Raw genomic sequence first — 16323 nt, 5'->3', positions numbered from 1 at the left:
CAAAATAGCACGTAGCGCGAGAGAAAGACGCGCAAATGCAACTCACCCATATCTAATTAGCGACAATGAGCAGGAACGTGTTTGCAGCAGGGAGGCGAAAAAAAAAAAAAAAAACAGTAAGAGGCATGCAAATTACGTATTTATTGGGCAGAACAGATGTTTCTGGAGCTTTAATTATTATTTATGTTGCTATCTAATGAATAGCAGCGCAAAGCCAAATAGAGGACATGCGCCCCCAAACACAACAGCAACAGAATTGCATGGCGACATTCACAACTACAAAAAAAAGGAGCAACCTGTACTCAAGAGAATTTAAAGTAGAGTCAAAAATTGCAAGAATCGCCCTCTGAGTGGAATTATTATTCATATAATAGTTGTGAATAGAAACCGTCGAAAAACTCAACATAAAAGAAATTTCTCCCAAGGTTTGTCTCGCGATTCGGGGTGGCCAACTTTACGCTTTGGACTCGAGCGAGTCTTTTTCGAAGCCACACCTGTGCTGAATTTAAAAGGAACGAGAGGAGCCGCTTCGATTAGCCGGGAATCCAGTCAGCTGTGTTCACTCCCACGACGGCGCAAACGCCCATTTCTCACGATGAACAGCCACAAAATGTGCACGGTCCGAAACAGCACTTTGCGCTCGACCAAAATGCAAATACAATCAAACCACACACTGGATGACCCCCATCCAGCGGAAACACAACCCCCCCCCTCCCCATCCCCCATTTTGCATGTAATTATGCAGCGATGAAGTTGACTGAACATCCAAACTATTTGCCTCTGAGGTAGTGCGCACAAAAGCAATCAAAAGTGAACTCATTTGTCGAGACGTTCAATATCATTAAGCAAACAGTTCCTCGCCCTCGGGTCACCACGCATTTAGATCGAATAAGATGTTTCGGGATGAAGGAGCGAATCGTGAAAGTGAATGATGGTTGACATTAGCGGGAATATGATTAGGAACCAACAGATGTCATAAATCGTAGTATAATATCGGCTGCTCTTAAGAATATCGAAGCCTTGGGGGCGGAGTTCCGGTTTCTATTGAGTCCTCGGGGTGCCATATGAGGAAAAAAAGATATATATGATGCAACAATTAAACTGAACTCTTCTGAACTCTTCCTTAAAACTACAAAATTGAGTGAAACGACTTTATAGTAAGATTTACTGTCATGCAAGTGTAAAAAGAAGTTAACCACAAATTATTACAATGTTAAAAAAAAAAAAAATCCCACACTAGCAAGCTAGGACAGTGCAAGGCCGCCTCACCAGAAATGAAAAACACAAACACGCACACACATGAATAGATCGTAGGAAGCCTCATATGATCAAGAAATGATGTGAAGTATGTTGTCGTGCGTTCATGTTCAGTGGCTTCTAATCAGGACGTGCAAACTCTGATGATTTATTTATTGATTTTTTTCCTCAAAGCTTCGTTGCATGAATGATATTTTCACACCGACGCGTTTAGCCAACAAGGTGTGAACCAAACAAAGTTAAAAGGAGTGAAACGCTTCTCATGGAAAAGCAGATGGCGGACGTGAGTGAAAAAAGGATGCGCGTCGTCGATGCACTTTGAGCTCATTTAGCCAAAGATACGTTGGAGTACGACTTCAAGGAAAGCTGCGAGCGCAAAAAGCACTCTCCTGTATACTACAAAGGAGGAATTAAATGACAAGTAGCTTTTCATCCACCGAGAGCCGAAATCCTCGATTAAAAGTTGTAAAGGTCCAGTTATGGACAATTCTTTCAAGTCAAGGCCAAACATGCACGATAATTCTCTACCTAATAGTTTTGTGATTTTTTTTTTTTCGTGCATAATTTTATGATAAAAATAATCTTGAGTCAAGTGTCATTTTTTACTTGACGTTATACTTTCGGCTATTTTAACCCTTTAACGCCCCGTGTTGTAAAAAAATAAATATATACCGTAATTTACGGACTATATCGCGTACGTTTATATAAACCGCAGCAGCGATTAAAAAAAAAAAAAAAAAAAAAAGATATATACAAGGCGCACTATTTAGCGTCTTTTCTGAACTATAGAGCGCCCCTAGTGGTGAAAGAAAAATCCACCGAAAAGCCGTACCGTAGTATTTGCCGCATGATTCAAAATCGGGGAAAAAAGTAGCGGCTTATCGTCCGGAAAATATGGTAGCTTTGCCATTTTAGGCTAATTTAAGGAAAACAGAAGAATAAATGAAGAAACTTTGGCAAATTGAACCTACATTCATTCAATCCAGACAACTTTTTTTTTGGGGGGGGGGCAACAACACACTTTTTCTACCTTGAACTTCTCTCCTGCCTCACGCACACCCAACTGCTCGACTGGCAAAGCAGCTTTGCATACGATTTGCTGAGGAATGACAATGTGATTGGTTGTTGAACAAAGTACTTCCATAAATTAACTGCTGCAAGCGTCAGCCAAAACCATATAAAAATGGATCTGGGTCGGTACGGAAAGGTGCCTGGGATCACATCAGGACTGCAGGCCACCTATTGAGGACCTTTGGCCTCGAAAATAAATAAACACCATGAGCACAGCTCAGGTCAACAGCAAATACGGACCAGAAAAAAAAAAGACAAGCAGATCGGACCCAAAAACGAAAAAGAATGCGTGACGCGTCACTCATTGAGATGACATGTGAATGAGCGTGTGCACGCAAATATATGCACACACAGATGTTCACGTTTTGGCCGCATCCTGTTTCAGGCCGGAAACGAGCGGCGAGAACACTCACTGGCCTTGCCCGCCAGCGTCAAGGAGTGTCCCCGTCCGTACCTGGTCAAAATGTTGAGCGGCGGGCTCCCTCCTCTGAAGCTGGAGCTGCTTGTCGATGTTGTCCTTGAGGCACTGGCACACGCGATGCTTCTGTTCGGACGAGTACGCTTCCAGGCTGAGCAGGCAGTCGCACTTCTGCGGGCGGAGAGACAAAAAGAGAGAGAGAGAGAGAGAGACGACGGAGAGAGGTGAGCAACAAGATGGGCGGAGGATTAAGACGGAAGAAATAACCTCTTTGAGGAGTTCATTCAAATTGAGCATGAAGTCAAAACGGACTTCAGAGCGGCGATCAAACAAACAAATGGGACGCGACAAAACAATCAAATAAATTCAGAGTACAATTATATTCACGGCTATGACTGTGATTATCAAAATATTTACCTTATACTGACGTTCCAGCATTGGACCCACACACACAGACTTGTCTATATGCATTTGTGGGGTCACAAGACATGGCGGCGCCTTGTGGGAGCCGAACTCAAATATACGTTATTTAAAATAAAGGCAGCGGTGCCCAAACAATTTGGAGGGCCGTAGTAAACGCCCTTTTTTTTTTTTTTTTAAATTTTCTGGTTATATTAAGATTGTGTGAGCAAGTTGGAAAGTTGGCTGCCGAAATGGCCTCAATGCATGCAGACTAATGGCTCGAAAATACTTCAATCCGCACCAAAATGTAAAAGAATGACAATTCTCCCACGACCTAGCTACGACTTTTAATTCCGGCACAATCTACAGTGTGAAATGACGATTACGAGGCGTTATAAAGTCGCTCAGTTCGAAAGCGCTACGGCACGGCAATTCATATCCCGTTCTTTGTCCATTTTGGGCTCAGTGACGATGACACAGCAGTCTGGGTAGAAACTCTGGCCGGGCAAAATGTGCTCGCATTAGTGAAATTAGATCATGGCCGGAGCGCACTTGAGACAAAATTTGATATGTGGACCAACAAATCAATAAAGCCCTGCTGGGAAAACGCATGAAACGACGAATTTGACAATCAGCGGTCAAGACAGGGGAGCTGGTGGGCTGAAAGCTTTTCATCCGCAAGGGTTCAAATTCTCCTGTGGTCGGCATCATGAATCATGGATGAAACTTTCAATGATGTCATTGCGCCATTTGCTTCGCCTTTACTACCTATTTGTGACATTTAGCGTCAATCGGGAGCCCAAGCGGCTTCAAGGCAGCGGGACCTCTCCTCTCCTCGGCTTCATGGGAACAATGTCACACATAAAAATAAAAAATTTAAAAAAAACACACCGACTGTTAAAAAGTCGTTTCTTTATGGACACGTCCTGCTTCGGGCGAAAACATTTGAGTCCTGACATTTTTTGGACATAACTCGGGATATAAATAGCATCGATTTTGGTCGTTCCAATTTGCGCAAGCCCTCTTGAGATCAACTTCGGGGTTATGTCTCCACGCTCAGTGGCCGTCGTAGGAGAGAATCATGATGCCGTCGCTTATTTTCATGTTACACCCCCCAACCCCCCCTTAACAACCGACAAGCGACGACATGGGAGTCATCGCGTGTCGCCTGGTTGCTCCCTGTCTTTTTCAATCACCCTCAGTGTTACATTGAAGAGAAAAATTCACTAAGTGGAACAAGCAGTGGAAGAAATATGCAACACAAAAAGAATATGAGTGTGAGAACGTCTGCGGTCGAATGCGTTAAAACGAGAGAAAGCAAAGCGTTTATGACATCACAGCCGGATGATGAATTAGCGGCGTCGGCAAAGCTGACAGAGATCAGTGTCAATGTTCGAGGAAATCCATCACTTTGGAGCCGGTTGAAGACTGTCACGGCGCACGAGAGGCTGGTAGATGTCACATATGGTGGACAGTATCTGAGGATTTTCAGTCAATTGATTAATTTTGAAAGGAAAAAAAAAAAAAGTCTGATTACAGACGTGACATCAAAGTCATTTGAAATGGCAAGAAATGTCAGAAGACTAAAATATGACATGAGCAGTCCACTATCGTTTGCGAAGACAATTGCAAGTTTGAAGGCTTTCGTTTAGCTCATAGGTGTCAAACCCTGGCCCGCGGGCCGATTTTGGCCCGCAGTGTAATTATATTTGGCCCGCGAGGCGATACCAAATGACTACGATACCGTTTTAAATTCAAAATGAAAATAGTCATTTGAAAAACTAAACATTGTATTGTATTAATAAAAATGTATTTAATAAAAAAAATTAAAACATTTCAATTAAAAAAAAAAAATCGCTGCTTTGTTCAAGTTTTACTTTTCGGCCCGGAGTTTGACATTCCTGGTTTCGCTTTTTCCGTACGTAAATCACATTTGCGTTCGGCGGTTTCTTACACTGACTTGGACTCCCCATTTGTTCCAAGTTCCCTTGTTGTTTTTACCTGGTCCAGATTTTAGACACACCTGACTGACCAACCGACATCTTTTGTCACCTGATTTCTCTTCTTCAACAAGTCTTTGTTTCAGTTGCCATTTCTCATGTTGGCGCCACGACTCATGCGAGTCCACTTGGCTGCAACAATTTTCCCCAAGTGTGGCCACCTCCTTGTTTGTCACCCCAGCACCAGTCCGAGAGCTCGGCATGAGAAGCTAATGGGGCAAAAATCCAATGAATGGCCGCGGGTAACTGTCATGGAGGGTCTAAAAATAAAGACGGCATAATCAGATTGATGAAAGTGCTCCCCCGGTCGAGGGCCTCCTCCCGAGCCATCCGGCGGATGAGTTTTCAGCATGTCACTGCCGCTCACCTACAGTAGCACGCGTCGGCGCTGATTAGCATGCTTTCACTCTCCCGTACACATCCAGGTCACAAATAAGCCAGCTGTGCGCCGTTTGATCTTACGTCAGCTGTGCGCCTTCGAGGAACGCTCGTTAAATGCCCTTGTTTGCTTTCTTGACAACGGCCAGAGGTGCTCGATCGATACCAATTTCAGTCTCAGCGGTAAACGTGCACGGTGGTAGCCAGAAGCGGATCCGCGGCGAGTCAAAACCGTTTTCAACCTCATTTTTAGTTTGCAGAATTGGTCGTGAACTTCTTGAAATTGTCAGCATGTGATCAAATCGGTACGTGAAGTCAGCAGACGCTCGAAAAATTCATCAAAGACGACTAGAAAGCTGGGCAAGAGGCGGCAAAGAGGCCAGCGGTCACATTAAAGGAGCTTCAAAGATTTCTGGCAAGTGTTGGGAATGCCCGACAAGCGACAACCACCTCCTCTGTCGGTGAATGACTTTGTTTGCTTTTTTTAAAAATTTTGTTTTTTTTTGCAACGGATCGGATGACTCTCGAAGCCCTCACTGATGTCGCCGGATGTTGCGCTAAGGTCCGATTCGTAACCTTTAAATCGATCACGGTCGCCACTCGACGGGACAAACCAGGGTTGGTCAAGATTTCAAGCGCGATAGTTCCGCATCAAAGCAAGATTTCTTGTGATTGTGGAAACGGCGGACAAAGACGTTTCAGCGTGAAATCCCAAATAACTTTACTAAGTAGCTGATGGTGGAAAACAAAAGCAACCCCCCCCCCCCCCCCTTCAAACAATTTCCATAGCAGAGAACAGAATGTAATTTGCCTCAGTGTCTTTCCCACACTCTTTCATCTATTTCGAGTTTGTTTGTCGGCCTTTCCACTTCACGGCTGTTCTGCGGTTGACCTAAAAAAGAGGCAAAGGAGCATGTACACTGGAATGTTTGGCCCTGGGCTCTTCCTATAGACGTCATCGGGGATGATTAGCACATGATTGGCCCCGCTGGGATTCTGCTATTTCAGTTTTTGCCCTCCGATCACTGGCATTATTTTATCGATGCTATCGAAGATCGGAGTAGATTCATTCAGTCCACAGTCCGCTGTTGCGGATAAAATGGTCCATCGTTCAAACAAAAATCACTTAGCTTCTATGATGAAATTAAGTAATACTAATAAAAACGTTCTTTTTTTACATCTAGGTGTGCAGGTACGGCCATGACGGTTCGCTCTTGGTCAAGAGCATATTTGCATCCAAGTACTCATCTGCTCCTCTGTGTAATTAAAAGGAGAACATTGATGATTCCCTCGGCCATTAGCAACTCCGCAGGGCCACTTACGCAAGAATATTAACAGGGATTTCTGTGAATAGGACTTCACAGAATTCTTACACGCACACCAAAATAAACACATAAATTGCTATAACCCACCAAGGTTATGCATTATATCATTCTAGTTTGGTTTTTTTTGTTTTGACTTGAGTTTTTTTTTTTTTTTTAATTCAGTTTCTCTTAATTATTTTTTTATTTGTTCGAAACGGCCTCATTTCAGTTTAGTTTTAGTATTAGTTTTTTTTCTCCATTATTTACTCCTTTCTTTAGTACAGTCACACACTATTACAGAAATAATACATTTAAAATATATAATGTAAAAAAAAAAACAACAACATTAAAGAATTGACAGAGATGAAAATGAAGGACATTTTTCACTATAATTTTGGTTAATTTTACAAAAGTAAAATTTAGCTGAGTTGAGTTTCGTATTTTTTGGACCATAAGGCTTTGAAGCAAGCCCTGTGCCATTGCACGGTGAACAAAAGCACGCAAGTCCTGGTCCAAACAAAATAGCGATAAATCTATCAAATAAACAGAATAAATTATTACTTACAATTATTCACAAAAATCATGCACCTCAAAATCTGTTGTACCTCACGGTCTGGGGGAAAAATAAAAAAAACTGACAAAAATGTGAGTTGTCGTGATTTTAGTTTTAGTTTCCATTAACGATCCGGACCTTGCTACCCACACTGCAATCCAAACTTTTATCTCTGAGTTCCACTTACATCAGCAGTGTCAGACAGCAAGTGTTGCTCGAGAGAGTTGCCCTCCCTGGACAACCACTTTTTGGGCACGGCGCGGTCAGCCAAGTTTCCCATGACCACTCGAACACGCCGGCGATGACCGTCCCGCTTTGGATCGCAAACACAGTAGACGCCTCACCTCCCCGTTTTCATCTGCGATTTGCCGACACGGCGCCTATCTCTGCTTCCTCTCCTCTCGCGTCACTGACACACTTACACACACTTGACTTTCTAGAGACCATAGCACTCTCTTCCCGTGGATACGCACACATTTTTCTTTCACGTCAATCTGGGTTAGATCAGTTCCGTTTTGAGCGGCTGCTAAAATAGGGTGACCTCCCGCATAGCAGAGCACACAAAAGAAAAATGAAGGAGATTCAGTTCCTGTCCTGTTTTATTGGCCAGGTAACACATTTAAAACAAGAACAAGATTAACTTTTTGGATCAACAAGTGTATCGTGATTATTTTTGCGTGAACAGACATACTCAACCAGCAGCAAAGCAAATAATAATTTTTCAATATTTTTGGGTCCCCGTGAGAATAGCTCAGCGCCTGAACTGAGCTGCAGCAGAATCAGAAAATTAAGAGGAAGGAGTTAACTCATTCAATGCCATTGACGGCTAAAGACGTCCAAGATCCTTTTTTTTTTTCACTTGACTGGTAGTGATGTGATGGGAAATTGAAGCTTCGAAATTGCTTCATGAACCAGTTGTTGTATTTTTGCCTCCTCCAGATGGCACTGTTGGTTTAAATAAAGGGTTTAAAAATGGTAAGTCAGCCCAATGTTGAAAAGAGAGTGCCATCTACTGGAGTCACCAAATACTACAACTGGTTCATGAAGCAGATTTGAAGCTTCATTTACCCATCACTAGTTTAAACTGAACCTGACCACGAGCAACCAATTGCGATTTTGAGGCATGTCGTACCGAATGCAGTGTGATTGGTAGAAAACATCAAAGTACAGGATGTGAAAAAACTTTTTCTTTTCTTCTCCTGCTTCGTACAAAGTAGGCAAACAGCAAAGGCCGCGTCAACTGTAAATTGTAGTGCATGCCACGGGCCACTAAAAAGCAGACGGTGGACCCCAAATGGCCTCAATCAGTAGTTTGGACACCCCTCATCTGTTTGTACTGTATTAACCGCAGTTTTTTTCTGAATTGAAAAAGCTAAATCTTTCTTCTTCCATTCTTTCATTTCTCTATCGCAGCATGTGTGTGTGCCTGTGTTTTTTTATGTATGTGACCTCTGCAGGCCAGAAAGTGCAAGCGAATTAGCGGGCGAGCAATTCATTTGATCGCAAGCATTGGCATAAACACAAACACGGCCCAAGCGCTTGAAACTTCCACCTTCGTTGCCGTTGTTTCTCTCTCTCTCTCTCTCTCTCTCTCTCTCTCTCTCTCTCTCTCTCTCTCTCTCTCTCTCTCTCTCTCTCCTCTCTCTCTCTCTCTCTCTCTCTCTCTCTCTCTCTCTCTCTCTCTCTCTCTCTCTCTCTCTCTCTCTCTCTCTCTCTGTCTCTCTCTCTCTCTCTCTCTCTCTCTCTCTCCCTCCCCCCCCCGCCCCCCCCCGCTTGAAACTTCCACCTTCGTTGCCGTTGTTCTCTCTCTCTCTCTCTCTCTCTCTCTCTCTCTCTCTCTCCCCCCCCCCACACACACACACATATTTGCCTCACGTGGCATTGCTTCGCACGCCATCTGTCAGCACCTCTCGTAAAGATTCTGTCATCGCTCTGAGATTAACGAACACGACCGTAGGTTGACAAGACGAGAGACGGGGGGGGAAAAGAAACAGGTCCGTCGAACAACACTTGTGTGAGACGTCACCAAACACCGCATGTCATGTCTGCCGTTTGTTTCTGGAGCTGTGAGACAGATGAACTGCTGACCCAATGAACGGATGAGAGCGTAAGCACCAGAGCTGGAGTTTGAGGAGAGGCGATAACCACATCAACTTTACCTTAATATTCAAACAACAGAAGCGAAAGCAAAGGCAGAGAATTTTAAAGCAATATGAACCATCTTCGCATAAGTGCAGTCGAAGATGTCGTAAATTTTGTTGGCTAATTGTACTTGAATCTCTCTTTGTATGTCTGCAACTTTGTGTTTTTGCTGTGAACAATCTTGGCCAGGTCTCTCTTTAATTTTTTATTTTTTTTTAACAGATGGAAAAAAACAAACAAACAAACTTGCAATTGATGCTAATTATCTCAGTCGCATTCCGCTAATATTAAACTAGCGAAATGAGTAACGTTAGCACGAACAGAGCCGGCACGGCAACATCAACCCACATGCGCGTCACACGATGTCACTTTGTGCATTAGCATCGTTAGCGCTAGCGTTCGGTTAGCATGAGCTCTCGATGCCGCTTGTTTAAAAAAAAAATACAAATAAAAATCCTTATTTCGTTAAGTTAGCATTCTTGAGGCGACATTCCAATTCCACTGTTCTATCAACATGTCTAATCAAATTGTACCGCTCCAACTCTGTCCTATGTAAGACCTCGCTATTTATACGCTCCTTCCTAATTGGACGGAGTAAAGTTATGTAGCCACTTCCTTCCTCTTTTTCCAGCCTGTGGGGATAGATAGCAAGACTCCGCTTGTTCAATCTGGAATCTCGAGCCCCCCCCCCCCAAAAAAAAAGCAGGAGTGAGCCTTTAAAACATTCATAAGCATATTGTGTCGCGCACTTTTTCAGAGAAATGTTGCAGTCAGGAAGTTCAGTTTGTGTCAACTTGGAAGAAAAAAAAAAAATAAATCAACAACTGTAACTAATGAGACCGCAAACGAGATTTTCCAGTCCAACTCATCATTTTGCATGCTATCGACTTGTGGTGGCATGACGAAATATGTTGCGTCGTTGACGTTAATGCGCTGAAAGTCGAGGCGTTGGGATTGGACGAGGTCGTTCGTATTTTTTCAGTACAGTAAAGCATTCCCCAAACTTTTGTGGATGGAACAGCATAGAAATAAATCCCCAAAAATACAATGAACTCTAAAATTAAAGCTAATTATTTCTCAAAATAATAAAAACTCATAAAAAAAAGCAACAAAAGCCAATTAAAACCAACCATTTAAAAAAATTCCAAATGAAATAAAAACTTACTATAATGAAAAATCCCGAACCACTAAACTTGCAACTCACGCAAATATATTATACACACTATTTGACTTTTTTTTTTTATCTGTGGTGAAGATGTTATGAAAGTGACAGCGACACAAGAGGAAAAGGCATTTTCATTAGAGCTCTCTGCTAATCTGCGTGTCTTACCAATAATGTGATTAACGGCCAACCCTATTGGCTCGGCATCGACACAACCGAATCACAAATGCACACAGATACATGCATGCACACACACACACACACACACACACACATGCTCGTAAACAAGAGTCTTACCTCGGTCATGTGAATAAGGTAGAATCTTAGTTCTTCAGCATAATCTGTGTGAGAAGAAAAAAAAACACAACCTCTTAATACCACCATTCATATTCTATGATCATTACTACAAAAAAAACACACCATATTCCCCTAAATTGTTCAAGTAAGAAAAGTAAACAAATAAGTGGCAAGTACTCGCTGGTCGCTGCAGCATAAAAAAACACACCAAGCCCAAGAATGTAAAAGGTCACTCTACTCTTACATGAGAATTCATAAAAAAAAACTAAAGGCACAAACATTTATTGGGGGGAAAAAAAAGGCCTCTTCTCAAATGAATTAATTCAAATAAACCATTGGTACTCTCTGGACTCTAGTAAATAATAAAAATAGTAAAGATAAATCTACCCTTCCACAAGTATTTGTTAGAAAAAAAATTAAAGCCTCTGTGCCAATAAATCAACCCCCCTACCTCAAAAAAAAAAATCGAACGGTAGTTTCATGCTTTTCCAAGCGTTTTCTGAACGAAATCCATGCGGCCTCTAGAATAATTTCATTCAAATACGCGCCTGGTACTCACCGTATCATGTAAACACACATTGTATCAAGAAACAATCACTACTGACAGCGACCAGCAGAGGTCGCTATTGGATATATTGACGCAGCTGCTTTACAGCACGTGCGAGCTGTCACTAACAGTTAGCTTGGATTTCGGGGCTTTATACAATGAGGCAAAATATAAGAAACATCTCAACAATCAGACTTAGATGTGATACTGACTGAAAATCCATTGTCGCGGCAACACTCTAAAAAAAAAAAAAATTCATTGATAGCTGATCGTTTCTGCTCGTGCGTAACCTTCATTGTTTCCCACGCTCTTTAACATTCAAGCATCGTAAGGGGACAGGAATACTGGACAGCTGTTGTATTGAACTTGTCCCGGATGGATCATTTTCTTGTGCGCGCGCACGCACACACACACGCACACGCACACGAAGCTGAAACAAACACAATCCCCCACTGGCGCCTCTTTCCTGACTGACGCGAAAAAAACAATGACAGGCAGGCAGCAGGGCGGAGACGTGTGTCTGTGACTGTGTCCGCTTTTGACATACGCACGCGCGTGTACACGCGCGCACACATACACGTCGGCGCACGATGCAAGGAGCAAACCTGAATGTGACCCCTAATGACCTCAGATTGTGTGACAAGGACAGTGGTGAACTTCGATTGACTTATTTTTATTTATTTATTCGTGTGGGTTTTTTTTGTAATGTATTTAAAAAGCATGTAGTCGTTTATTTTTCCTTTTATACATTTGAACAAGATTTTTGTCCGCACGTCATCGCCTGCCTGTGATCCTGCTGAATCAATTAAGTCGCCATGGAGCCACTTAGTCCAATGGAATATCATGCACCAAAGATTTTGGACAGTGTGACACTCATAATAAGGATTTGTGACAAGTCAAACAAAAGAGTACAAAGTAACACAATGGTGCCCAGTATTAGTCATGTGAAACAATGTGCTGCTTGGGGAAAGAAAAAAAAAAAAAGATGGAGGCGCTAGAAGTACATTACTGGCTGCCCTGCACGTCTATCCTAAAGACAAATATTTAGAGTGAGTCATGACATGAGGCCGTCATTGGCTACAGCCAAGTTACGGAAAACATTGGCACAAGAGAACTGAGACTGTTTACTGCATGCGGACTGGAATGAAAAAACAAAGCAGCAGGAACTCAGCGGGGCTGTCGCTCCCTAAATATCCTCAGGTCAAAGGAGAGTTTATTGCTGAATGTAGTGTTTTGAATTTGCCATTCAACATGGCGCAAACACCAAGAAAGTAACAAATGAAGCTTTTGTCTTGGTTTTTATGTCCTCGTTGACTCTCGAGGAGACTTAATCCAGGACATCAGTCAAATGACAGCCGATACAAGAGTTATTGTGTTGTTAAAGAGAGAATGATGTTCACTTTTTGATTCAAGACCGGTATGGAACCTGAGAAGATTTTAATTTGGTAACGGAAAAAGTCCAAATTTATTCAAGTGAAATAATAGAAGGGTAGAATTGTGACTATAGTCAGAATATTTTTTCTCAGTCAAATTATTTCTACCCAAAAAAACCGAAATTATTTTCTAGTAAAGCTGAATCTCACATTCTACGTCTGTTTTTCCATGAAAATGAACTGTAGTCCCACAAAACATTGTTCACAAAAACTTAATTTAGATTTTTTTTTTCTTGGTCAAATTCAAACCTAATTTTCAAATGTTTTTTATTTGGTAATTTTTTTACAATAGACTCACAAAACGATCATTTATTCCCCTTGGAATATTTTTTTTTCTTGGCTGCGAGAAATCGCAATTCCGCTACCTTGTAGTGGAAGTTCATCTTAAATGTATGCGCTTTTAAAGTCCATTGTTATTTTAGTATATGCACCCCAAAAAAATTCCCAGCATGCACTTTGACGCATCCAAACATACCGTCCTGTAGTCGCAGGTGTCGCAAGTACAAAGGACTCTGGAGGACGTTGCACTTGCCAGGCTCGTCTTCTCTCGTGACCAACATCAAGTCCGTGTATACGAACACGGTAACCTGCAACGCACGATGCAACCAAACAACCTCAGGAGTGTTACGCAATACTGTACATATTTTGTTTTCAAATATAGAGGAAGGAAGCAAAATTACAGCTTTTGTCGCTGGAAAAATTTCTGAATTTCTTCAACAATTTTGGTATTATTATTATGACTATTATTATGATATAAATAATTTAAAATGATAATTTTTTGTTATAAAGTTACTTGTGCAAAATTCAAATTTTAATCTCATAAAAAAAAATAAAAAAATCTAACTTTTTCACATCAATCTCTGCAAAATAAATAAATAAAATCCTTGGTAAAATCCAGACTTTATTTTCACAAAATTCTGTTTTCTTGGAAAAAATCCATCCTTATATCTTGCTAAATTGCAAATTTATTCCGGGTAAAATTACTCAGTAAATTTCCCAGTAAATAAATGTCACGTTTTTGTAAATTGCCATTTTTTTTCGACTTTATTCAAGTAAAATTGAATGAGTTTTCTTTTAATTTTTTTATGTTGCAACTTTACTGACCTTGAGGGAGTGATGCTTGCTCTCATGTAAAATCATCTCCTCTGTTATGATGAGAGCTCGACTGCACAGGTCCAGGGGCTGCTTGCACACATAGGTTAGTGATTTTACAACTTTGACAGCAAAAGGAGATTAACGTGCCTCCAAAAAAAAAAACAGACTCACCTGAACAAAGATGGGGAAGATGAGAATTTTAGGCGCCACAGAGACGTATCCATAGTTACCATGAGGGACGTGAGAGCGGACGATGGTGCAGTTTTGGTAGTTGGCAAAGTTGGCGCTCTGCTGCGGGTAGTTGGGCACGCCGGTACCGCCGGAGGCGGTTTTTGATGTCTTGCCGTTGTTGGAGCGACGGAGGAAGCCAGTGCGGCTGGAGAAAGGCCCGCCTCCACTTGAACCGGACGAAAGGGTTCCGACGTTACCGGCGGTGCCAGCGGAGTGATTTTGAGCGCCAGAGGCTTGCCGCGTGGGGTACAACCTGCTCGCTAAAGGACGATATTGGGAGGACGGTCATGAATTTATAGCGATTTATTTTATTTAATTAAAAAAGCTTATTTTAAATCAAATAAAAATACATTTGAAAACTTTTTAACGCTGTCAAGGAAGTAAGTCCTAAACAAAATAAATTATCTTTGATGTTTGACCACAACGGTGAAAAAAAAAAAAAAAATCTAATATTCTAATGCCATTGACCATTTTATTTTCTCTGATTCACAAGACAGAAAAGAAAAAGAAAAAACACAGACAGATGACTTACCTAACGTTTCCTGATTGTCCTGATAAACTGGCCTCAAAATCTGAAAGCAGAAAAATGTGGTACGTTACACTCATTTGACACTAAAACAAAATCAATAATTTAGGGTTTGGTCATCATAACTTGACGTGTAAATGCTGCCGTGTCATCACTTCACAGAGATAAAACGATAGCATTGTGTTGCTCGTTTCCAGCAGTCCTTTCAAGGTAAATTTAGCCCTCACATGCAGACAATGGCAACTCCTTAAATGATTCCTTCTCGGTATTGTGCAATGAACCTATTATTTTCGTACCGTGATTGTGATTCATTCATCGTGTCTGAATCATCTCCTCGTTCACACACATTCCCACCCAGTCCATGAAAGCTCAATGAGACAGTTTGGATGGTATAAAACTCGTTATGGACAGCAAGAAAACTAAAGGTTCGGCCTGTTAGTCAATTGCTCTCACACAAATGTGTTAGTAACGTGTAATTACACTGTTATTAACTAAGGAACGCCATTTCAGTCGTTGCTTTGAAAACAAGTTTGCTTTATTGATGCAACCACTAGATGCAACCATCAGTACATAGTGGACACAGTTGTGAAAAAAAATCCTTATGTGTCATCGATGAACTGTTGCATGAAACATGGTCAAAATCAATGCGAGATAAATGATGCAGTTAATAGACACACGCTTTGTTTACCAGATGTCTTTGTATGGGCGGACGGCGGACTAAGTGCTTTATTGTCGTCTGAATGCACTTCCCGTGTTCACAATAAAAGAAACATTGAAGGAAGCGCTTGTGTAAAGTCAATCTATCAATTAGCACCGGGGATGTAGGGTAAGGAGACATATCTAGCGTGAGTCATCATGTGACCATGGTGAGGATGAGGAGGACGGAGGAGATGATGAAGATGCAGCCCACCACCAGTCTGCGGTACCTGGCTTCCGGGGTTGAAGGGGGCCAGGATGATGTAGTTGTCCCCGTTGGACGCCTTCACCCTGGTTCCCTTCAGCGTGGCGGTGTGAGGGTGCTGGAGGTGCCGCGGCTTGCCGTCCAGCTCCTCGGCCGAGCCGCTCTGGGCGCCCCAGCGCAGGGTGCCCATCCCTACGCCCCCGCTGCCACTTGCAACGCCATCAGAGCCGTTGACCAGAAGCCTGCGGGCGGCGGCGGTGCGGTGATGAGCCGGGAGCGGCGGCACGGCCGGTGGGGTTCGGCCGGCGCCCAAATCCGGGGTGCGCCGGCGGGCGGGAGGTGAGGGCGTGTCGTAGTTGGAGGTGGACTGCTTGTAGGAGGGCCGGTGGATGAGACCCTCGAAGTTGGGCTTGGCTGAGGGGCCGCTGCGCCACACCACAAGTGTGATCTCATTGGCGCTGTTTCTGCGGTCACATGACAAGATCATCATTTTGAAGAATTTGATAAGGTACGAGGGACATTTTGATCAGCCTCATTAGTAAGCCTAGTAAGTAGTCTAACCCAGCGGTCTCCAAACAGCGGGCCGCGGCCCACTTTGGACCCTGG

At 42.5% G+C, this 16323-nt stretch overlaps 1 protein-coding gene across 4 annotated transcripts in view; it reads right to left on the bottom strand.

The window, feature by feature from the left end:
• rgs3a (regulator of G protein signaling 3a) overlaps positions 1-16323 on the bottom strand; it is an 80484-nt gene that overhangs the window by 38246 nt on the left and 25915 nt on the right. For all 4 annotated transcript variants that reach the window (XM_088281947.1, XM_088281948.1, XM_088281950.1 and 1 more), the window contains 7 exons: positions 15743-16181; positions 14823-14862; positions 14231-14550; positions 14069-14146; positions 13440-13551; positions 10985-11028; positions 2783-2917 (listed from right to left, as the gene is read on the bottom strand). In XM_088281947.1, coding sequence (XP_088138073.1) covers positions 2783-2917; positions 10985-11028; positions 13440-13551; positions 14069-14146; positions 14231-14550; positions 14823-14862; positions 15743-16181 — 1168 coding nt within the window. The remainder of the gene's footprint in view (positions 1-2782; positions 2918-10984; positions 11029-13439; positions 13552-14068; positions 14147-14230; positions 14551-14822; positions 14863-15742; positions 16182-16323) is intronic.

The sequence above is a fragment of the Idiotropiscis lumnitzeri genome, chromosome 18 (assembly GCF_059441095.1).
Source record: "Idiotropiscis lumnitzeri isolate Australia: NSW breed Sydney's pygmy pipehorse chromosome 18, RoL_Ilum_1.0, whole genome shotgun sequence".
NCBI lineage: Eukaryota > Metazoa > Chordata > Actinopteri > Syngnathiformes > Syngnathidae > Idiotropiscis > Idiotropiscis lumnitzeri.
The sequence above is the reverse complement of the archived record's forward strand: the minus strand, read 5'-3'. Positions and strand labels throughout refer to the sequence as shown.